Source organism: Acipenser ruthenus, chromosome 21 (assembly GCF_902713425.1).
Source record: "Acipenser ruthenus chromosome 21, fAciRut3.2 maternal haplotype, whole genome shotgun sequence".
NCBI classification, from domain to species: Eukaryota; Metazoa; Chordata; class Actinopteri; order Acipenseriformes; family Acipenseridae; genus Acipenser; species Acipenser ruthenus.
Window position 1 is genome coordinate 19,536,480 of NC_081209.1, and position 23,888 is coordinate 19,560,367.

General features: G+C 38.6%; 2 protein-coding genes across 5 annotated transcripts; one reads left to right on the forward strand and one right to left on the reverse strand.

The window, feature by feature from the left end:
• Positions 1-514: 514 nt before the first annotated feature.
• LOC117964254 (solute carrier family 25 member 44-like) lies at positions 515-6,280 on the reverse strand. Of its 4 annotated transcripts, none has more exons than XM_034907180.2 (4): positions 6,048-6,208; positions 4,328-5,000; positions 3,178-3,305; positions 515-2,368 (listed from the first exon to the last, which is right to left on the reverse strand). In XM_034907180.2, exons 2-4 carry the CDS (start codon positions 4,956-4,958, stop codon positions 2,177-2,179), a joined length of 951 nt encoding a protein of 316 aa, XP_034763071.2. In that variant the 5' UTR covers positions 4,959-5,000; positions 6,048-6,208; the 3' UTR covers positions 515-2,176. The 4 variants fall into 4 exon arrangements, 3 of the variants coding, with proteins under 3 accessions (XP_034763071.2, XP_058850910.1, XP_034763072.1); XM_058994927.1 differs by lacking the exon at positions 6,048-6,208 and adding an exon at positions 5,921-6,021; XR_009308029.1 differs by having other exon boundaries at positions 2,235-2,368; positions 3,178-3,300; positions 6,048-6,279.
• Positions 6,281-6,546: 266 nt separating this feature from the next.
• LOC117428368 (iron-responsive element-binding protein 2-like) lies at positions 6,547-23,402 on the forward strand. The gene is made up of 22 exons (XM_034047261.3): positions 6,547-6,704; positions 9,261-9,356; positions 9,469-9,634; positions 10,664-10,801; positions 11,138-11,359; positions 11,538-11,607; positions 12,146-12,329; positions 12,680-12,819; positions 12,907-13,078; positions 13,297-13,397; positions 14,096-14,212; positions 14,972-15,131; positions 15,441-15,576; positions 15,974-16,058; positions 18,228-18,384; positions 18,833-18,957; positions 19,049-19,153; positions 19,767-19,909; positions 20,012-20,159; positions 20,633-20,755; positions 21,070-21,255; positions 21,642-23,402. The coding sequence occupies exons 1-22, from the start codon at positions 6,680-6,682 to the stop codon at positions 21,765-21,767; spliced, it is 2,925 nt and encodes a 974-aa protein (XP_033903152.3). The 5' UTR covers positions 6,547-6,679; the 3' UTR covers positions 21,768-23,402.
• The last annotated feature ends 486 nt before the right edge of the window (positions 23,403-23,888 follow it).

The following is a 23,888-nucleotide window of genomic DNA, read 5'->3' on the forward strand; positions in this document are numbered from 1 at the left end:
TTATACATTTTTCATGTATGAAAAAAAAAAAAATTGCACCAATATCAAATTCCACTAACAATACATACTTTGTATATTGCAACAGGTGGCCAACATTTATGGAGCAAAAATGGAGCTTTATAAGGTGTGATTCGCCATATATTTGTGGCTTTACAGTATACGCACTAAAATGTCTCAAGTTAAAGCTTTAATAGGGCTCAATATTTCAATTAAACCTCTTAATGCAGTACAGTAAGTCATGTAATGTGGACAATGTCAATCTGTGATGTATTGTGTATCAAACCACGCAATTCTGCCCAACGTGGCCCTTCTGTGGAAAACACTTTTGCTGTACCACACACTCCTATCATAGAGTGACACAGGTGGAAAATATAATGGTAGTACTTCTGTTTATACACCAGCTTTATAATTTGTGGGAATATTCAGACTTTTATTTTTCATCAATTGCCACCTGCCATTTAAACCGCCCAAGTTTTGCACTTTTTTATATTGCACAAAAAACAGGAATGCAACATTCATTTGACTAACATTTTTATTACCATGTAATTATGACAAATGTATTTCACATTACAATACATGCTTTCACCAAACCCCCTAATAAACATTAGAGTAGTTAATTAAACAAACTGCAAATAAAACAAATTAAACCCTATCTGTGGACCATTAGAAGTATTCACAAATGACATTGAAAATGTGCTGTAAAAAGTGCTTAGTCTCTAAATTATGGAAAGTAAGGGAGTCCATTGACAATTTCCTATTTGGTATATATCACACAATAATAATATTTAAACAGGTTCCTTAAAAGTAACAAGAATTACATTTAGAATCTCATTGGTATCTATTGCCCCACCTAGTGACCAACATAAGTACTGCTAAAACACAAAAAAATGCTGACCCGTAACAGTTTTTATATGTGTGTGCATATATATATATATATAATATTATTATTTTTTCTCCTGAATGCTAAATCGTGCATTGCTGTTTAAGGGGTTCAGATAAAGCTACTGCTACCGATACAGAACATTGTTTTTATTCTAGAGGTGATGCTACAGTATCTGAATGGACTGTGAAGGTTGTGATTTGGAGTGCTTCTGCTCGAAGGGGGCGTATTTAAATGGCTGGATTCACAGACCTCAATCAGCACTAACCTTGGACAGCCTGATGATACTGTGGTCAATGTAGTCTGAGATCTGTGCTAGTCAGGGTCTATGAAACCAGCTCATGTTATATTAAGACTTGAGCAACATGTAAAGAATATAAATGCACAATAGTGCAACTAGCATGGCAAATTGCACCGATGTGCGCTGGTGAATGATTATGCTCCTCTATTAGGAGTCAGCAGGGGGGGTTTGGGGGAAGCCTTTGTTATCAACATGTTACTGTGCCTGTTCATTCCCTCACAATTGTGGATTCATATACACATGTTCAGATCAAACATACAAGCCATTTAAGTTATATGAATAACAAGCTTTCAAAGAAACACTTAAATTGTACACTATACACACTGCAGCTCATACACATAATTAAACCATTTAAAATGGTTTTAACACATCTGGTGGGTTTTCTTTTTACTGATTTTCCTCCCAGTATTAAAATGCAGCTTTTAAACAAAAAAAAAAAACTAGTTTGATGTTAATTTGGGGGTAATGTGTTTTTTTTTTACTTTCAACTTTCCCTCTACTTTTGCGATGCTGGGGGGAGGGGAGGGAGTATGTACAATAGATTGCTTAATTATACAAATAGATGTAATTATGGGTTGTAGGAATCAATAACTGGTAAGGAATACACATACACATAGAACTATTTTCAGTTCTATTTATCCATTTGGAGTGTCCAATTTACCAAACAAAAGCTTAATAATAATGTATTGAAATATACTTTGATTGTGAGATCCTTTCAAAAAAAAATATATATATATACAAAAAAAACTTTTAAAAGTGTCTGGTCCATTAACCCCAGTATTCTGGATGCAATGCAACAGGGTTAAAACTATTCCAGTTACATACATAACATATATTTTTCATGTCAGCCTCTCTTAAAAATAATTAAAACATGTCTCTACTATTTCTATTACAAGGCAACAAAGTTAAAAGGCCAGCATACATAAAAAGGGTGTTTGTGCACAGAGAACATGGAATCGGTTTTGCTTTCTTTCTGCCTTTCCTCCTCTTGCAGTCTACCAATGTCTGGAATCCACAAGCTCCGGTCGGAGGCTCATTTTCTTCAGGGTTTCATACCCGACCGCCATGACAATGGCTGTAGGTGTGGAGGAGATGATCCGGGCTGACAGCCCCTTAGTCATGCCCCACATTCCTTCTTCTGCTATGAGCTGCTTGAATGTCTCAATCACAGATGATCTGCCTTCAACCTGACAAACACACGTACTTATTAGCGATATAATCTAATCAAAAGATGTTCTGTATTTAGGAAGGTTATTACCTTACCAGCCCATGATGACAAATGTCAGTTCTTTAATTGTTTCAACGGGTTGCAGTGGCTTTGCTATGTAATGCAATCATTTTCAGTGTATTCTTTGGTGTAGATTTGCAAGCTAAGGAAAATCGCAGCAAATGAAACGGGTGTCAATCATACCTAATTATTTTCTACTGTTGTCTTTGGATACCAGTATCTTCATCCTACTCAATTGCGGCACGTCATCAGCACAACTGGTCAGAAACTGGTCAGTGGTAAAACCTGTTGTATAATAGGTTTCATGGTGTTCCCATGAAGAACGCCAGTCAGATACGTAGTCTAAAAGGTGAGTTATCTATTACAGTACTTTGTAAGGCCTGAAGAAATCCTTTTTGAGTTTAATCACATATGGATAAGCAATTCTCTAGCCTATTTTAAAATGTGAGCGACATACAGTGAAGCAGACAGCCTTTATATAACCTGAGAATGTCCTTAGCAAGTTTCATTTTCTGTTTTCATCGGCACTCCTTCCCGGGGAATAGGAAAAGATGATGGCTATGATGAATGTATTTCCTTGGAAAACCGCAGGAACCAAGTTAACCTCTGCAACTACTATTTTAATAGATGTCATAACTTATTTCTGGTTTACACATTTAACATCAAACGCAATATGAACCAAGTTTGTACAATGCCTAGCTTTGTAACTGTACAGTACATCTTTACAGCATGTCATGTTGTGTCACTATTCCTACAGTAAGTGATTACCTGCACTCTGGCTCTCACTACGTCCATAGGGTTTGTGATTGTAGACGCTGTCGTGGCTGCCATAGGACCAGCCATGGCTTGAAGGAGGAGGTGTGGGCAGTTAGCGGGTGCCAAGTTGGACAGCTGCTCTGTGAACAGAACACACAAGTGTTAAACCAGGAGTGGAATGACCCTCCAGGACTGTGAGTGGACACCCCGGTCTTAAACTGTAATGCAGGAAAGTCATAGGCTGAGAAATGCTGTTTAACTCAATTCCATATCCCAGGCAAATGGTTGACATGCCTGTACTGTATATAGATATAGGTCACACTTTCGATTTTTAACTTGAGAACCATGTATTTATTTGTGGTGAAACTTGGTAAGGACATTCTTCAGCAAAAGATAAGAGAGAATCTGGGCGATAGCAGGCATTTCCGGTCCGTCTGCTCCTCACATTTCCACTTTTACTAACAGCGAGAGAACGGCTTATCTGATTGTGATAAAACCTAGTAAGGAGGTTCAGTTACTTGTCACCCTCTCCATATGTTTACATATGGTAAATGTAGGTCAAGATACTGACAGCTCTAATCTACAACTGGTGTGGGGCTATATGTTACCAACATGTCCACAAAAACATATTGAATACCAAATAATGTATACCCTATTATTATAAACGTAATCACATAAGATTACCTTCTTTTTCATTTTGTATACAGTAGAAACATGTTTGTTTACTTACATTATGTTGTAGGGTTTAGCGATATGAAGACACATTTTCTATTGAGGGAAGACAGATCTAAGGACACCAGTAGGACACACTACAGTACCCTCCAACAAATACAAGGTAGTTTTTTTTTGTTTTCACAACATGCATTAACACACTAAATGACCAGCATGACTGTGTAGATGTCATAAGTGGAAGCTCTGATCAAACAATAATTATTTAAACACATATTACATTTTATTGTACAACGAAACACCATAACGTAATCACACCTTCAATACTACCACCACTACTGTAAAATATTTAAAAGGCAATGTGTCTTTAAATGTCACTGATAACATTTATTGAACACTTTGTCCACACAAATGAGAATTGTATTAAGTGTTTAAAGTTCGGGGTGTATTGTATTTTAAGAGATGCTATTGCCAACAAAAAGGATGACCTTACCTGCATAGAAGTGGTAGAAAGGCCACCACACAGCACTATTGGGGATGTATGTTAACAGCGAGGCCACATACCCTCTGTAGAATCCCCTAAAGCCGTCGGTTGTGAAAATCTGAATGATAATGTGCCTCGTCTGTCCGAATGTCATTTTGTGCTCTGCAGGTCGTACCCCTTTGGCGTTCACCTTAAATCGGCCCATGTCGCCTCCCTGTCCCTGCATCATGAGGTGCTGCGAGACCACATCAATAGGAACTGTGATGCTCTGAGCCACGAGGGACGCAGACCCGCCTGCCACGAGAGATTTCACAGTATTGTTCGAGGTGTAAGTGGACACATACTTCCTAACCAGTTCATAGGTGGTGATGTAACCCTGTCCGGATATCAACGTGAGCGTGTTGACCAGGAATCCCCTGTAAAGTCCGCGGACCCCCTCGGACCTCAAGATTTTAAAGAAGGCATCGAAGGTCCCGGTGTAAAGACTCTTCCCTTTCTGCACCTGAAGCCGGGTCCGGATCAGCGTGGCCGGGTACACACCCGCCCGGATGGTCATAGTCATAAACACCCCGAAGGAGTAGAACTTCTTCTTGTCCAGGTCTTCCCATTCTATGATTTGCACGTTGCGCTTCTCCTGCATTCTTGGCCCCAACAGCTCTTGACATCAGATTCGTGTTTCGAACTGCCAGAGGGAAACAAGCAAGACAAATCAAACCTTTCTGTAGAGATCAAAAGGTGTATAAAACACCCTGAAAATATGTCCCACAAAGAATAATAAACAAACACTTTCATTTCCTACAATAATAATAATTGTATTGTCTTCTATGACAATGATATTATAAAACAGCATACACAAACACAGTAGAAAATTGATCAAGTTTGGTGTTTTTTTCCCTAGTGGCAGTATGAATGGTTGGTGACTGAGATGGTTCTCCTTTTTCTCTATTGCTACATTACTGGCTGCCATCTTGCTTGCAGTACTGTACATGCTTTCCGGATTTTAAAAAGAAAAAAAAATCATGGGATAGTGTGACCTTTGAACTCTGTTGACCACATCTACTTCATGATAAAGTGAAGCCGGCATTAGTACATTAACTTTGTAATAATAGTCTAGTAGGGCTGACGCCGGACAACAGAACCTGACCCGTTTGATCTAATGAATAAGTAATTGACAGGATAATTACATTTGCTGCTGCTGTCTCAGTTGGGCCCTAATAAATAGTTTAATAATATTATGACCATCTTCCGTACTGTTCATTAATGTAATGATTACATATCCGATTTTAGCAAATGATAATAGAACTGTTTTAACACAGGCAGGTCTAGTACACGAGCAGCGTGCTGTAGTGTGCAGGTCCCCAACTCACCCCGCAAATACCAATATTATTATTGAGGATTGACGTTCATAAATCTGGCAAGCACACCGCCGTATCAATGAGAATATACCGTCATGCAGTTACAAAACGATGTCCTTGCTTACATTAAGTTCATTCATATCCCATCCCCCCCATCGATTCTTCTACTGTTTTAACTCATAAACACCGACTGTACACCATAGTTATACAACAAGCAAAGAACAAAACACAATTTGACTTAACTAACCTATCGATTTGTATCGTTATTATATTGAACAAGTGTGCCTGCCTACAGTTTCCGCGCCGTGTCATAGTGACGTGCTTACAAAATGTTACCTCAGAAAAAGGAAAACAAAGTGAAATGCTACATTTACCGTATTCAGTATCTTCATGAATCCATTTGCATGGCTATTTATTTTAAAATATACCACATCAATGTTTGAAAGCACTGGCCTACAAAATTATCACAGAACCCCAACCATACACAGACTTGTACGAGGGCCCGCCCAGTAGTCATGCTGCTGTCAGTCAGCCAATAGGAGCGCAAGGATGCCATGACACCCACCGGGGTGAAAGGTCAAAATTACCAAACATGTATAATCATTCTGAATTTAAAGTATAAGACACCGAAAAAAATTAGCTCAATCCAAATATGTCTGTGATAATGTTAAAAAATATTTATACAGTCAGAGTTAAATGTTGGTCAGTGCAAAAAGTGTGAAGTGTTTTGGTTCTGTAACCAAGCTATTTTCCTGTTCACGTTTTTATCTAACCTTAGAATAATGTATAACATTGTGACAATTGGTGGTTGTATTACTGTATATTCCAACGTGTTTGTAAGCGTTTTCTCAGTATGTCCTGTTTATGTGATTGGAAGCGAACGCTGTTCCGCTGCAGAGCGGACGGTGGCGGATGAGCTGTGAGCACGGAGTGCGGTGATTGGTCGGGAGGCAGGGAGGTGTTGCTATGGAGGAGAGAGGAGTGCGTGTCTGTTTCAGATTCCGTCATGGCGCTCGCTGTAGAAGCTTCAGGTAAGGGGCCTCAGCGAAATAAAATAACAAAAACAACAATGACACAGTTGTCTACTAAAGCCCGGTGACAGCGGTTGACACGCGATTTGGGTTAGGATATATTTCTGTAATGATTGGTCATCAAATTGGTTAGACGACCTTTTTCTTTTTTTGGTTGTTATGAAAAAATAATTTGAATTCCGTCTTTTTTCATTTTCAGAACATCCTTGACAAACCGGAAAATGATTCTTTTTGGGGGGGGGGGGGGGTGAGGGGTGAGGGGTGAGGGGGGAGGTAGTGGAATCTGTTGTTTTTTGCTTTTGATTAAAAAGCATTCGTTTAAAATGAACACACATTTCCCTGTTTCACTGTTTAGCTGCTCCTACTGTCTAATGCAATTCAAAGGTAACTGAGGGTGTATAACTAACTGTATTCCAGGCCATAATCTTTCTTGCAAAAAGTACTGGTGTTGACAGCTCAGCCTGGCTGTTTTTTTTTTAAATTTCTGTGTGTGTATTCTTTTGTGGTGTGACAACCTATTTTATTTTAGGGTGTAATTGAGAATGCTCTCTCTTACGTCTGTATCTTTAGTTTTTCGGTATAGTTTTAACCTTAACCCCACGTGTACGTTCTTCTGCAAATACATCAGTATTGCAAAACATATTTTAACCAGTTGAGCGTATGTTGAATTGTACAGGACGAGCCGTTTCTAACTTATCTAAGGACTCTCTTCTCAATTGTCTTTGTTAGCTCTGATGTGTTATGATGAAACGGTACACAACACGAATATAATTGCAGTTTCAAAGTGTAGCGTTGTCTATATTGTTGTTATCTTTCCATAGCACACACTGGTGGTATGCAATGTGTTAGATAACAAAGATAAAGCAAGGGTGGATCTCCACTCTTTAGAGACCATTTTAGGCGTTCACAGAAACTTAAATTGTGGTGTTACATAATCCTCCACCCAATCATAGCACAGTACTGCAACTTGCAGCTGTAGATGATGTACATTTAAGTTATATACATATGTATGTACTATACTGATGCATGAAACGACGAATTTTTTTTTTTTTTTAATCACTTTCATTTTCAACCCACTTGCTGTGGTGCAAGAGTGCCATGCGATGTCAGTATCACATCATCTTTATAGTGTGCAGTACAACTTCTTTATATTTTGCAGTTACAGCAGAAATATAGAACAGTGGGGAAAAACAAATAAGAGAATGCATATTTAATTTAAGAAAACTATAAGTCTTATGATAATTTATTTTTAGTACAATATAATATAATTGAACAGTATTAAAGTTTTATATATATATGAGGAGCAGTGCTCAAGATAATGCTTTGGGTCATTGAGTTTACCTGCTGTAAAGTGAGACTTTAGCCTCTCCAGCGGTGTCCGCTGTGACGTGGATGGCATTCCTCCTCCTGTTCCTGCTGCAGGTCTGTGCTGCATTCAGAGTTTTGTTTTTGTGCGCCGCCGCAGGTCCTGCCACCTTTTCATCACCTGGTTGACTGTCCTTCTGGTAACACCCACAGCATTGACTTTCTCCACTTTAGAGGACCATATGGCCTCTTTAGTAGCATAACTGATGTTGGCTGAGGCTTTTCCAAAGAACTCAATTTCATGCTGAGTGACCTCAGCCGTAAGGACTTTCTCTGACCTATGTTTTTGGTTGGTTTGGTTTTCGTGCTCCACGACTCTCATACAGCACCGACTGCTCTCCTAACTCACCGCTGGGCTCTAAGTGCGATGGCTGAATAGCCCGATGCACAGGCAACTCTCATTGCGGCTCATTATTTGTGCGTTTGAGTAATTTGCATTGCTCTTTGAGTAAGTAGCGGGGTTCTGAAAAATACAGCGTTGCACGTCCCCAGGTGTTGCTACAACTGTTGAAATACCGTACCTCATTGTTGACATCCTGACAACTTTTAATACTTAAAACTTTAAAGCAGTGGTGGGCAACTTAACCTAATCAGAGGGCCGCAGGTCCGGCCCTCATACAACTCCAAGGGCCTCAAGACCCCCTTTACTGCAATTACAAGCCAAAATTATACATTTTCATTTAAGCAATGCGATAGTTTGCCAAAGTCACCACATCACTTTGTGGCACTTTTAAGCACTTGCTGTTGTGAAGCAAGGCCACTCTTAAATTCAACCGTACGTTTTTTTTTTTTTTTTTTTTTTTTTTTTTTTTTTTAAGCAAATAGTGGTAAGTAAAAGCGTAACTCATTGCTTTAATATAAACTGACCTTACGTAACCCATGATGACTGAGAAAAGGCTTTAATATTTAACTGTAAAGACCTGGAATATCTATTAGTGATCCCAAGAGATCCAGCATTTTTTAGACTTGACCTTGCTATAAATATACAATTGACCTAATGAACCAAACAATCGTAACTTACCTGTTCAGTCCTGAACACATCCTATTATTCAGCCCTTGGTTGATGTGGAGGGATGTTGAAAGACCTGCATGCGTTTTGTGAATTAGCTCCCCACCGACAGACTTCTACCGACTTTTTTGTGAAAGTATTATTTAATTAAGTAAAATTCTGTTTGCTGTTTTTTGTTTCAGAGCACCCTTTCCAAGATTTAATTGAAATACTCAAAAGTGAAAAGAATGAAGACAAGAAGTTTTTTAGTCCTCAGAAGCTTAACGACCCCAGATACGGTAGGTACAGTAAACAAAAGAAAAGCTATCAATCCTGCTGCTTTCTTTTAAGAAATTATAAAGTAGATTAAGGCTTTACAGTGTATTTATTCATGTCATTTTTTTCTGGCAGAGTCCTTGCCTTTTTCAATCCGTGTGCTGCTTGAAGCAGCCATCCGGAAGTGTGATGGTTTCTATGTGAAGAAAGAGGATGTCTTGAACATTCTCAACTGGAGGCAACAGCAGAACAATGCAGAAGTGCCCTTCTCTCCTGCTCGTATTCTCCTTCAGGATTTCACGTGAGTATTGCTGCATAATAATAGATCTGAACTGGGGGGATGCGGCCCCCTGAGGCCCCCACCGGCACCAGCCTTGCACTCGGTGCATTGGAATATGAGAGTTCCATTCAGCTTGGAATTCTGTATTCCAATGTAAGGATATTCCTGGCACATACTTTATAAAGAAACATACACCATGTCAGGCCACCTACTTGTGTATTTCAATAAATGATACGTACAGACAGGATACAAATAAGGCAGCGGGTGCAGCAGTGGAAACATTTAAAGGATTTACCTCTTTTGATAGACACTGTGATACCCCAGCATTCCTGATAATGCATTATTGTAGTCACGTGAAACTCTTGTTAGACTTTATCCATTCAGAAGGGGCTTTTGTTATACAGTCGGCGCCACCTAATTGGGATAGTGATAATCAGGATTTCTGCTTAAATGGGATACAACTCTGGGAGACGGTTCTTCCCAATGCTGTTTATGTCATTTAATTGGGATGTGACTTTGTTGAATTGGGATACAGTATTTTTAAATGATGAATGGAGATCGCCTTTCAGAGCAGGCTGCTGTTGCAAAGAAAGTTGGCGTGTGAACATTGCAGGTGCGATTTAATTTTGTTTAGGAATAATAAAAAAACACTTTGTCGTATTTCAAATGATGTGTTTAACATTTAATCGTGATGTGATTTCATTGTTTTTCATTTCATTAAGAATCAATAAAGTGTGCCTAAGGTCGTCTCACTGCCTCTTGTTTAATTGGGTCAGCCATTTATTCTGGATATTTTTTCTTCTCCCGAGACGTCCCGATAAAACGGCGCCGGCTGTAGTCTGGTCATATCTCGGAAACCAGTAATACATAATTCATAAACTGCGTTTTATTTTTCCACATGTTTTTTTGTATTTAATATTTACAAACTATGCTGTGTCATTTCCCCGTTCACTGTTCCATCAGGGAAGTTTAGTTCATAATGCTTGCTGTTTCTAGGGCGTGTTACGCACAGTTTAAAATGTGGGTGATGATTTTTTTCTTTTGTTTTAGGGGTATTCCAGCACTGGTGGATTTTGCTGCCATGAGAGATGCAGTGATGAAACTCGGAGGGGATCCTTATCAGGTTAACCCTCTGTGCCCAACTGATCTCATTGTAGACCATTCATTGCAAATCGACTTCAGTAAATGGTAATGTAATTGTTTTTTGTGCTTAATATAGTTCTAATGTTTTTCATCATCTATTCTGTGCTCTGCTGCTTTTAATAAATACCTTGTATTCAGTGCTATTCTCTGTACAATCCTCAAAAGTAATATTTTACATATGAAGAAATGTTTTCAGCTTATCCATGCACAATTTTCTTTTTGGAAAATCGAGACATAATCACAGCATGAAAGGATGTTCCCTGCATTCTGTGCAAGCAACAAGGAATTGGCAGGACATTTGCATACTGGCCTCCTGTACTGACCACCTTGTATGTCCTGTGCTGTGTTGTTATGTCTGTTAAATATTTTGCTCTATTACAGTGCAATTCAGAATGCCCCAAACCCTGGAGGAGGTGAGAAGCAGGGATCAGCTGCCAAGTATTCTCCTGCCAAATCACAGCCGCGCAGCTCCCAGTGTGGAGGACATGGGGGCTGTAAAGGATCATGCAGTGATGAGCCGAGCACGGATACGCCAGGAAGGGCTGCTGTCCAGATTGAAAACTCACCAATACTCTGCCCTTTCCATCTTCAGCCTGTGTCTGAGTATGATCACTATTTCCTACATTTACATTGGCATTACTTTAATAGCTTTTCATGAATCCTATTTTTTTTCTTTTTTCTAAATTGTTGGTTTATTATAGGCCAGGCATTTACACTGTAGACACTAATTTTATGTGTTTCAGTAGATTTGTATTTAATTCCATTTTTTTCTTGATCAAAGGCCAGAAACAGCATTAAAGAGCCAAGATGCTGAATTCAACAGGAATAAAGAAAGGCTTCAGTTTTTTAAGGTATATTTATAACTCATTTACATGGTATTTTTGCTTTGCACCCTCATTGTGACTATTTACAGTACAGGGAAAGCGTGCACAATTTCAGGGTTCTTAAGTTTCCACCATTCGATGTGGAACATTTAATGCCATTTACAATTAAGTGATTTTTTTTTTTCTCTGTGGTGCCTTTTTTGTGTATAAAACTGCCTTATGCTTGCTAGAAATTGTTGATCTTGTGAAGAGGTTTACCTCCAAAATCTCCAAAAGTGACATAATGGCCTGACACTGCAGTCAACCAGTGCACAGACATTCGGAGTGTTCTCATAATTGCTTGCCATCATTTTTGTATAAAATCAGCTGTTTATTCGATTATACTTAAATCCAAACTGTGAGGATAGGTTTGCTAAGTGTAATGCACCAGAAATAAAAATAGGAGCAGTTTTATTTAAAATTATGTAATTTATACATAAGTTCTACTTAAAACACCTTTAGTACAATGTAGTACAGTTAATTTCTGTGCTGGTAAATAATGTTTCACTTTCATTCTTTCCCACAGTGGTGCTCTAAAGTCTTTAAAAATGTGACGGTGATACCCCCTGAGACTGGGGTTGTGCACCAGGTGAATCTAGAATACTTGTCCCACATTGTGCGTGATGATGGTGGTTTTTTATACCCTGATAGTGTGGTGGGTACAGACTCGCATACCACTATGGTTAACGGCCTTGGAATATTAGGATGGGGTAAGTATCATTTAAAACATTTTTTATCTGATTGAATATATGTAAGAATAAAGTTCTAGACTTGAGTTGCCAACTTCAGATTAATTTAAAGTGTTTTCCCACATTCCTGGCATATTCCCCATTTACCAGATTCATAACTTTGCCTGTATTTTACTTCTCGCTTACAAATCCTGGCTCCTATATTCCTGGCAGTGTGTTTGGGCATTGACAATAAAGACTTTTTGCAAGGGCACATTCCCTCGAGCATTATCCTGAGTGCAGAGACCAGAATTTTAGTGTTGACCCTTGGTACAAGCCCTCATGTAATAATAAGCAAGTGCTTGCTATTAATAATTTTTCCTCTGTTTTAGGGGTTGGAGGTATTGAATCAGAAGCTGTTATGCTTGGCCAGCCTGTCTCTTTGACATTGCCCCAAGTGGTTGGGTGCAAGCTTGTTGGATCCATAAGCACACTAGCCACATCAATAGATATTGTTTTAGGCATTACTAAGGTAGGCAGATTTTTGTGATATTAGATCTTAGTTCTTTTCATTTTTGTATTTTTTTCTGGTCTTCATACATTTTTTTTCTGTTTCCAGCACCTTAGACAAGCAGGAGTTGCTGGTAAATTTGTGGAGTTCTTTGGGCCAGGGGTTTCGCAGCTGTCTGCCGGAGACAGGACTACAATCGCCAACATGTGCCCTGAGTACAGTGCCACTGTGAGCTTTTTCCCGGTCGATGATGTTACACTTAAGCACCTAAAACAGACAAGTAAGAAACCAGTCATTCAATTAACAAAATCTAAATATGTTTTTGTAGACCCATTGTCGATACTTTTAGTGGCGATATCTCTTAGACCAGTTCAGGTGTCCCCAGGGATGCATGCTTTTAACAGACTTCATTGAAAGCCATTAACCTTTTTTTGCCCATTTTAGATTGAGTGAGAAATTTGTACTGCAGTTAATTTTATTGTATCAATTTTGTTTTAGACTTTGATGAAGAAAAACTTGATATAATAGAAGCCTATCTTAAAGCTGTGAAATTGTTCAGAAGTTACCAGAATCCATCAGAAGATCCGGAATATTCACAGGTGAGGGTTTTGGTTTTTAGAAGGAAATTGGTTTTATTTGGATTTATCGCCCAATAGATTAAGGAAGATATGCCCTGGTTGTGAGTTTGCATAGTAAATGCAAAGAAGTATGTCTGTGTAATCTTGGTTCAGTTGGTTTTGAAATAGAACATGTAGCTCTGTGGATTTAAATTATTGTTCATGTTACTAATGCCCTTGTCATTTGTAAACTAAGTGCTGTTTAAGGAGCCTAAATCTCACTGCTGGCTTTGTGTCATTGAATGCAAACTGTGTGGGCCTGGTGATTCCCTAAAGACCAGCATACATGATGAAATATGTTCTGAAGTCTTTTTCCAGAATCATTCCTGTTATACAGTCCAAAAAATGAAGGGGCATTTTAATATTGAATTGAGTTAGTGTCTCTGGAATAATGGATTGTACATATCTGTGTAAGGCTTAGGCAGTGTAGTAAAACATTGTGAAAGCATGGTAAAGTGCATAGAGGGATGGTAAAGCATATTAAGAAACATGAGGGAATTTTGTATGCTACAAACTATACCTCCGTTTTACAATTCCAGGTTCAAAGAACAAATCTATTGTGGATCTATTTACTTCTTATTAACAGCAATAACCATGTTTAAGACTTGAAGGTGTGTTGTTGTCTTGAGAAAATGCCAGGAATCAATGAATGGACTCGATTCTCTTTTCCGTTGCATTAGGTTATAGAAATAAATCTAAGCTCAATCATTCCGCATGTGAGTGGTCCTAAGAGACCCCAGGACAGGGTAGCAGTGACTGACACGAAGAAGGATTTTCAGAAGTGTTTAAAGGAAAAGGTAAGCGGAGCTGGGTTTATATTGTACTGGTACAGTGGCATTTGGAAGTGCTTTACTTCAGTGCTGCACTTCCCGTTGAAGGAATGCATCCAGCACTGGTGAGTTGCTTCTGGGAGTTTGAGTCCTTGTAGGAAAAACAATTCCGAATGTTACTTTTTTTAAAACAATCACTCTTTCTCACAGAAGCTGGACTCATTGACTCGCATTTGAGTATCAATCACCGATTTACCTTTGCCTGACGTGTTTTTATTATTATTATTATTATTATTATTATTATTATTTAGTAATTTTAGCAGATGTTTTTATCCAAAGCGACTTACAGAGACTAGGGGGTTAACTATGCATCACAACTGCTGCTGCAGAGTCACTTGCAATAGGAACTTGGATTTAAGTCTCATCCGAAGGACGGAGTACAAGGAGGTTAAGTGATTTGTTCAGGGTCACACACAGTGAGCCCGTGGTGAGCTGGGATTGAACTGGGAACCTCCTGGTAATAAACCCCTTTATTTAACCACTGGACCACCAAGCCTCCTCCTTCATGAGTCCTTACCAAGTTGACTGGGAGTGTTGCATTGAATTATCTGCAAGGAGCCTTCGATTTAAATATTCTTCACTAACAGCTTAAAGTAAATTACCATTAAAAAATGTAATTCACCTTTAACATAATGTTAATGATCTAAAACTCTTGATCTGTATTAATGCACCCCAAGACATATTTTACTAATGTATTTAATCGACTAATTCTGCATTTATTTTCAGATTGGTTTCAAGGGGTTTCACATTCCTGCTGAAAAACAAAATGAAGTTATTCCTTTCATGCACAAAGGAACCGAGTATAAACTTGCCCATGGTTCTGTTGTAATAGCTGCAGTGATCAGCTGTACAAACAATTGCAATCCATCTGTCATGCTGGCTGCAGGTGAGAGTCAATGGTTTAAGTATTACCTGTTGACATACAGTAGGATACTATTCTAGAATTCTCTTTGCCAAGTTGAAAGAGTCTCATGCAGTACAAATTATTGGTTTGGCAAAGCTGCTGTTGCTTTCCTTTAAAAATGTCTGGGTTATTTAAAGCACCTTGACCTCCAGCTTAATATGTCTGCATTTACATTCTACTTGTATGTAGAAGCAGCATTCTGAAGATCACATTATTACACTGGGAGTGCTTTGTTTTATCTACAGGTACCTGTTTTGAAGGGGCTCACAGTTGTTCTTGTGTTTGTTTCAGGTCTATTGGCTAAAAAGGCAGTGGAGGCAGGCCTGGTTGTTCAGCCTTACATCAGGACAAGTCTGTCGCCTGGCAGTGGAATGGTTACACACTACATTAGTGCCAGTGGTGTTTTACCTTACCTCAATCAGCTCGGGTAGGTATTGGCTTTTGCTACAGAGACTGCAGGGAGTAATGTGCTGTGGAATCCAAATGCCTAGTTTAGTGGTTCTTCAGAGTTTACCCCTAAAAATATTGGGGCTGTTCTTGTTTTATGTATCCTCCTGTATTGGGGGTGTATAGTGGAGGTATGGTGTCTGTGTGAATGCTACACTGAGAACCATTCTTCAAACTTGGTACTGGCATTCATACATTCTTGAGGATATTGTAATTTCACTGACATGCTTTTGAAAGAATTCAGACTTCTGTTAAGTTCCTTTTTTGGTGGGGATAAGATTTTTGCTGAGCACCTTGTTTTTTTTAATGAATTATGTTTTGGATCTTACCTTGTGTACCTATAGTACTGTTTTTCTCATAATTTCCTTTTTTCGCAGGTTCGAGGTTATTGGTTATGGGTGTGAAACCTGCGTTGGAAACACTGCTCCTCTTCCAGAGACTGTTGTAGATGCTATTAAACAGGTTAAGCTTTTAAGCATATTTTAAACTTATTGTTCAGGTAGCAAATGGGCAAGAACACTAAACAAAGTCATCTTGTACAAGATACACAGAATGCATTTTCTTAACTGGTTATCTTTGTGTCAGTGGTTTTTCATTCGCTTGAAGATATTCAGATACAGTGCACTCTGTTTATAGAATCACATCCGTCCTGGGTGTTTTGATTCTTATAAGTGGCTGATTCTTAAAAGTGGACCGATATGATTACTGTGGTGCAGAATCAAACTTAGTATGAGAATGATAAGAGCTTGTTCCCTGGCTGCAGTGTAATGGGTTGACCACTAGGTGTCACGAGTTCCCGCATGTATGCACGCCCACGAAAAATCCACAGCTGCATTTCCTTAACGAATTATGGATAACAGTCAGTTGGTTAACTGCTTGTTAAAGTTAATGACACCTCGATAAAAATGGCTTAGCCGATTAGCTTTGTGATGGAGGTATAGAGGTGTAAGGAAGCAGAAGTAACAAAAAGAAACCAAACCTCGAGTAAGAGATCTAGTGTTTGTTCCACACGAAGTACTGTTTAGTTAGTGCTCCAGCTGAGAGCTAGGTTTATTTTGTTTGTTTAATTAGTGGTTGTTTCGCCACCGCAGTGTAAGAAAAATAAAACCAACACCGGTTTAAAACTGTAAATCAAGACTACAGCCTGATCATTTACACTGCCCTCGGCCACTCTGTTGCATTACAGTTAGCACAAGCGTGCCATCAGCAGTTTAAATACAATATACAGATGTCAGTAGTGCTCAATCACTGAGGACAGTACATCAAAACAAGTCCTCGTGGGTAAGCAGCTTGTTATATGATTGCGATTATGTGTACTCAAGGCTGCAGAATCCTATTTTACTACAGTATACTTGAGAAGCGATTATCTCGTGAGGGTGCCTAGTTTAACTGCTGTCCGGTGTTACGTGTAATGGCCTTTGAACTAAAATGACATTACAGTACAGTATTTTACTGTCAGGACTACCACTGCATTTAAGCATCTGTGGCTTACTTATTTTCTGTTGTGATGCAAATCTTAGTTTTTCATTAAACGGAGATGCAAAGCTCTGCAGTCCCCCGTCCACTCCGTCCCTGTCCGTCCCCCCCCCCCCCCCACCTCCTCCTCACCGCGCCGCAATCCCACTCCCTCTACATGCATATCGCACAATAACACTGCTGTACTCGGTATGTATTCAATGAATGTGTATTCACTTTATTGAAACAAATTTTCACTAGCAAGAGAACACAAAAAACATACCTGCACAATGCAGTGGCGCAGTCACTGTCTGATTACAAACAATGCAGTGTTTCCTGCATCATTGCACTATCCATGCTGCCTACGTGCCTAATCATGCCAGATGTGATCAAATTCCAATTGAAAAACCGCTTTTATTGGCTGTACACGTCATTGCACTTGATCAAGTACCGTATCACATGTAGTCAGTTTACCCCGAAATGATTCTTATAAGCGGATTGCTTGATTCTTACAAGCGGAGTATATTACTTTGGTTAGTATAGGAATGATTTTGTCCCAGTGGTTTTAATCACTGTATGCAGTTGATTCTTATATCAGTGATTCTTAGAAACGGAGTGCATTGTATGTCAGATACAACACTTGATGCACTGACTGTCACTTCCAGGTATATGTGCTGTAGTTAACATGGACTGGGAGCAGCTAGAACAATGGCAGCAGTGTGGAGTAGTGGTTAGGGCACTGGACTCTTGACCGGAGGGTTGTGGGTTCAATCCCCAGTGGGGGACACTGCTGTTGTACCCTTGAGCAAGGTACTTTACCTAGATTGCTCCAGTAAAAACCCAACTGTATAAATGGGCAATTCTATGTAAAAATAATGTGATAACTGTATAATGTGAAATAATGTATAATGTGATATCTTGTAACAATATCTTGTAAGTCGCCCTGGATAAGGGCGTCTGCTAAGAAATGAAGAATAAATGAAGAATAATGGGATGAGTTTGAACTACAGCACAGTGAGTGATTAGGACCCAGAAAGCAGCAGAAGCCTTCCATCTGTAGTGTTGCATTTAAAATATCTGCACGTTATTTCAATAATGCAGTACTGTTTTAATATCCCTCTTTATCGGTTATGTCTTCTTCTAATACAAAACCTGGTTCTTGTGCTTTCCTTGCAGGGTGATTTAGTAGCATGTGGAGTGTTGTCTGGCAACCGGAACTTTGAGGGGCGTCTGTGTGACTGTGTGCGTGCCAACTACCTCGCCTCACCGCCACTAGTGGTAGCTTACGCCATAGCTGGCACTGTTAGTATAGACTTTGAAACTGAACCTTTGGGTAAGTGCTGTTATGTTAAGCATTTGTTTGAATAATTGTGCTAATGCTAAATATTTAGTTTTTTAAAACAAACACACTTTTTATGCAGAAACTTATTTTAAAACATTTCTGACGATTTTAATTGATTCATTTTCCAGTTAAACTAAAACTGTGGCACTGTACTGGTTAAAGAGAACACAGCAAACTGGATTTGTTAGTTGTTAGCCAAATCCACAGTAGCCAATTGCTCGGTTTCCCCTCATAAAACCATTCGCTTTAAAAATCAACATAGTATTTATAACATAAAAACCAAAAATACTGGAATTGGAAATTCAGTGTTTCAGTTGCATTTGTGTGACTAGTCTGCATCAACTTTTTTAAACCGTAATGTGGCATTGTGTTAGTGTCGGGCACACTGTGGAACGAATGGTTGCAAAATCATTCAGGTGTTTTTTCTTTTTTCTTTCAGGTGTAGATTCAGAAGGCAGAGCAATGTATTTGCGTGATATCTGGCCCACCCGTGACGAGCTACAGCAGGCTGAGGAGCAGACTGTCATCCCGTCCATGTTTAGTCAACTGAAAGACAGAATAGAGGTCAGTGATAGACAAAGCTGTCTGGGTCTTTATCATATCTAACACGTTAGAGTTGTGGAAACTGACCTTTGCATTTGTATTTCATTTACAGAAAGAAAACAAACGATGGAATAGTCTTGAAGCCCCAGAATCTGTTTTGTTCCCATGGGACCCCAAATCTACATATATTAGGTGTCCTTCGTTTTTTCATAAGCTTGTAAGTGTTGTTATTATAATGACTATGCTGCAAGCATGCAAACCATAAACAGTAGCATTAAGCCCAGTGTAATATGCTTTAATTTTAAATTAGCTGGAACACAATATCATGTGCCATGTTACAGTAAAAAAAAAAAATCGCTTGAATAAAATTAACCCGGAACCCAATGAAATAATTTGTTAAAGAAAGGAGAGAACACTCCCTGTACAATAGTGTGTTTTATATATTTATTTCTTTTTTTCAGACTTCATTTATCTTCGTCATTTGTAAAGAATGTTCTATGAACGAATACAAACATTTTAATTTTTGCCACTGAGTACATTTTGTTTGTTTGAATATGTGAATGAATTTTTGTCCCAGCACTAATTAATATATGATAAAGATAGTCTTCAAGAAGTGCAACATCATTATTACAGTTGTGTAGCCTTGAAGATTTCTGTGTAGTTTCTAATATTTATGCAATGTATTTTGTTTTGCCTGTCTCTATTGTATATGATTGTATTGAGGTTTATACCTGGTGTGCTTTATTTAAATTCTTCTGTAAGCCTCATGTCATCATTCTTAATATAACATTATGAAATGGCTAAAATTCTATGAACAAACATTTTTTCAGACCAAAGAGCCAGTGTGCCCTCAGTCCATCGAGAATGCCCATGTCTTGCTGTTTTTGGGAGATGTGGTTACAACGGATCACATTTCACCTGCTGGAAGTATTGCCCGGGTCAGTGCTGCTGCTAAATACCTGATAAGCAAACGGTAAGGATTCTGAAGAAAACAGATGGATGGATGTTTTATACATTATCTTGTAGGCTTGATCAAGACTTTGGCAATAACACTTTGTCGAATGATCTCTTTCAGACTCACACCTCGAGAATTCAACTCGTACGGAGCTCGCAGGGGAAACGATGCAGTGATGACACGGGGTACATTTGCCAGCATCAAGTTGCTCAATCGGTTTATTGGAAAAACAGCACCGAAAACTGTGCACATACCATCAGGGCAAACTGTAAGTGTGCTTGCACGCTAACACTTTAACACTTAATGTGTTGGGAGTGTTTTTTTTTGTTCGCCTTGCCTCCCAGGAAGTTTGTTACTGCTTTACTTCCTTTTCATTTCACCCCATGTCTTCTCCAGGTGAAATGACCCAGGAAGTGCACTGCTAACGCACCCTGTTTTACCTACAGATACTTTTAACTATAACCATTAGGCTCACCTCACCTCACAGATCCATTTCAGTTTATTGGTACACTGCTGCACTTTACTTTGTGTCAACACCTTTAGTCATGCAAATTATAATTGGTTAAGTGGATTGAGTCTTCTGTAATGGGAAGACATGAGGGGGTTGCCTGATGATGATATCATCCACACTAGTTAACCAGAATCACAGTGTCTATGGGAAACTGCTAACTTTTGTGAGTGGTGCCCCCTGTAATAAGTGATTTTTAAAGTAATCCTATGTGATTTCCCTCTTTGTTGTAGCTGGACGTGTATGAGGCAGCAGACAGGTATCAGAGGGAGGGGATCCAGCTGATTATTCTGGCAGGAAAGAAGTACGGCTCTGGAAACTCTCGAGATTGGGCTGCCAAAGGACCTTATCTACTGGTAAGTTGTTCAAGCTCATTGCAAGGCTAGTGCTTTCACATCTGCAAGGCAATAGGATTGTTCTTAAAGACAGAGAGAGAGAAAACGGCTTAATTTAGTAGTAATTTTGTATTAAATAATTTCATACAAAATCATTTTAAATTGATTTTGGAAGATATTTTCTTAGTCCAAATCACAACTCCTGATTTGTATGCAATGTTTATTAAACATCTTTGTCCCTGATGAAGGAATTTTACAAAGGAATGCATTGTTTGGCTGCTTGTCCCTGTCAGCAGCTTTGTTTCTCTGAGTTTAATGGTTTGTATTACTTTCAGGGTGTAAAGGCTGTGATTGCAGAGAGCTTTGAAAAGATGCACAAGAACCATCTGGTTGGGATTGGGATTGCTCCTCTTCAGTTCCTTCCAGGAGAAAACGCTGACACATTGGGACTTTCTGGCAAGGAGAAGTACTCTTTAACAATCCCTGAAGACCTGTCACCACGACATGAACTGACTGTAAAGGTATGTAACCCCAAATTCTATTAAATGCCAGGCCTTTAAACACTTTTTGAAGAACAGAGGTAAAACTGAATTGAACTGTATTGACGTTCTTCCTGAGTATAAACTCAGCTGCTCTAGTTGATTATAAGTGTATTTGTCAGATTTTAATCCTGCCCGTTAACTTTAACCTAAATACATCTTATAGTGTGCGTGGGATGCTATAAAGAGGTTTCATGCTGCAATGAATTGAGAGTACAGCACTTCCTTTGTCGAAAGAGCCTCTGTATTGAGCCATTAAAACATTCTAGGTTATGAACTCAAACATTTTCTCGCGGCTTTGTTGGTGGGTAGTTTGTAACATATAATTAACAATTGTGTGTTCTAAACTTTTTCTTTATTTGTTTCAGACAAGCACAGGAAAGACTTTCAAGGTTTTTGCTCTTTTTGAAAATGAAATGGACATTGCATTTTTTAAGCATGGAGGGATCCTTAAGTATGTAGCGCGCAACATCTTGTTACAACAGTCGCCTTGATGTTAAGTACCACAGCCTTGAACAACGACAAGCATTGTGTTGTCACTACTGAGTTAATAGTGAAGTATTATGCAAGTCATCACATATTCTTGCCCTCTGTATAAAGAAATATAGTGAGGAATATAAATAAAACTGCCGTTGTTCAGCAGTCGATTCTGGGTGCTGTGCTCACAGTAAAACCTGGAATGGCTCAAACTGTTCTGCAATGGGAGTTTTATTGCCACTCCTGCTAGGTAATCTTAACAAGCATAACTAAGTGTCATACTGTTGTGCTGGAAAGCAAATGTAAGCACGTACGACTGCCATTAACACAACGGAAAGGAGAAAATGTTATTGGCCAATGAGAAATGACCCTGCTCATGTCTTTTTTCAGTAGTGTACTCTTTATGATTGGTCTTACAATTTGTATGGATGCTTTTTTTGCACTTAACCAATTTTGTGTTTGTTTCTAAATGTACACTTCTTGCCATTGAAGAAAATTGACTGGCTTCTGTATAATTAACAGAATGGGCTGAATAGACTAACTGCTCAAAAAGAGTGTGTCCAATCATCTGTATTTGAGGGTGTATAAATTGATTCTATTGGTGCATTAAAGTTTTTTAAAGTCTTGCAAGTGACCTAAATGGTAGGCATAGAGCTGTAGTTTCATGTTTAGAATTGATGGCACTTATTAAACGAAAGAACCTGGTAACAATTTAACATGCTGTCCTCTAATAAAAAGTGAGACTGATTTCAGTTGCTACTGAAGAGTTAAACAATCTAGTATGAGACCTACTTATTATTACTGTAGGTTCAGAGTTGTAGCCTCGCAGAGCTTGATATTAAAAGTATCCCATTTGTTTCCTTGTTGCCTTCCCACATTTTTTTTTAATATGACAACCTCTTTTAGAATAAAGTATTTTGTTTTAATCCGCTGATTTAAAGAAATAATAATAATTTGAGATTCTGAAACTTTGAAAATATGAATGACTGTACTGCAATAATCACAGTGCTATGTTTGTTATATTGAAGGCAATGGACTTATTCAGATAGTTTAACAAACTTTATTTGGAAAAATATGGTTGATTTGGTCAAACCTATATTCTGCCAGGATAAACCACAAGCCTTTTACCGTACTATGGAGCCCCCCTGGATTGCATCAACCACTTATTTTTAGGGATAATCTCGGGCTAACCATGGATCGGTGGTTGAGGCAATCTTGTGCTTTTAAAATCCAGCTGTGCTCTTCTGGAAGGATACAGGTTGATCATTTCTAGCATTAAGAAACAAACGGTATTAATGGTAAACATGAATAACAGCAACCTTTATCCGAGACGTCAGCTTTATTATCTTGTGCATAGATCTTCAGTAACCTGTGGTCAATATGGGTACCACACATAATACACATTTGCTTCTGTAGACTGCAATGCCCAATTTTATATAATAAAATGGCGATTAAACTATCATGATTTGACACCCCCCCCCCCCCCCATGTAATCATGTTAATGAAATAAACCCACCCGACCTCAAAGAGGGTAAAGCAGGACCTCACAAACTACAATTCCTTAATGCAATGGAATATTGAATTCATGTATTTTGAATCTGATTTGTTTATTTGTTTTATTTTACCTGTCCCAATAAAAAAATTGCCTGGCAGAGTCTGTGTTTCAGTTGTGTGCTGTGTGTCTGTTCACCACTGTCTGTGGAAGGTTAGGAGTTTGTGAGGCTGAAATAACTTCATAGACTTCTTGGACAAATGAAGGAGGCTCAGCATTTAGCTTCTTTTTCACAAATGATATTGTAAGTTTCAGTACCAACAGTGCTTTATAAAGTGTTTGAAAACTATTCAAGCAGTTAAAAATGCAAGTACAGTATCTATTTTGGCATAACAACAGTGAACCTAGATCTTTGTGTCTCTGGTCTTGTACTATGAGTATAGCATGTTTTTATTATTACAGTAACTTCAACTTAAGATTTATTTTTGGACAGATTCCCAGAACATTAATGTCTGCAGTGGAAGTGCATTAGCCAACCAAAAGTACATAATATGTTTAGTATGGTAACAAATTGTATTTAAAAAATATTAAAGATCTGTAACTAATACCAATGTTACTCATATTGTAAATACATTTTTAATAAAGA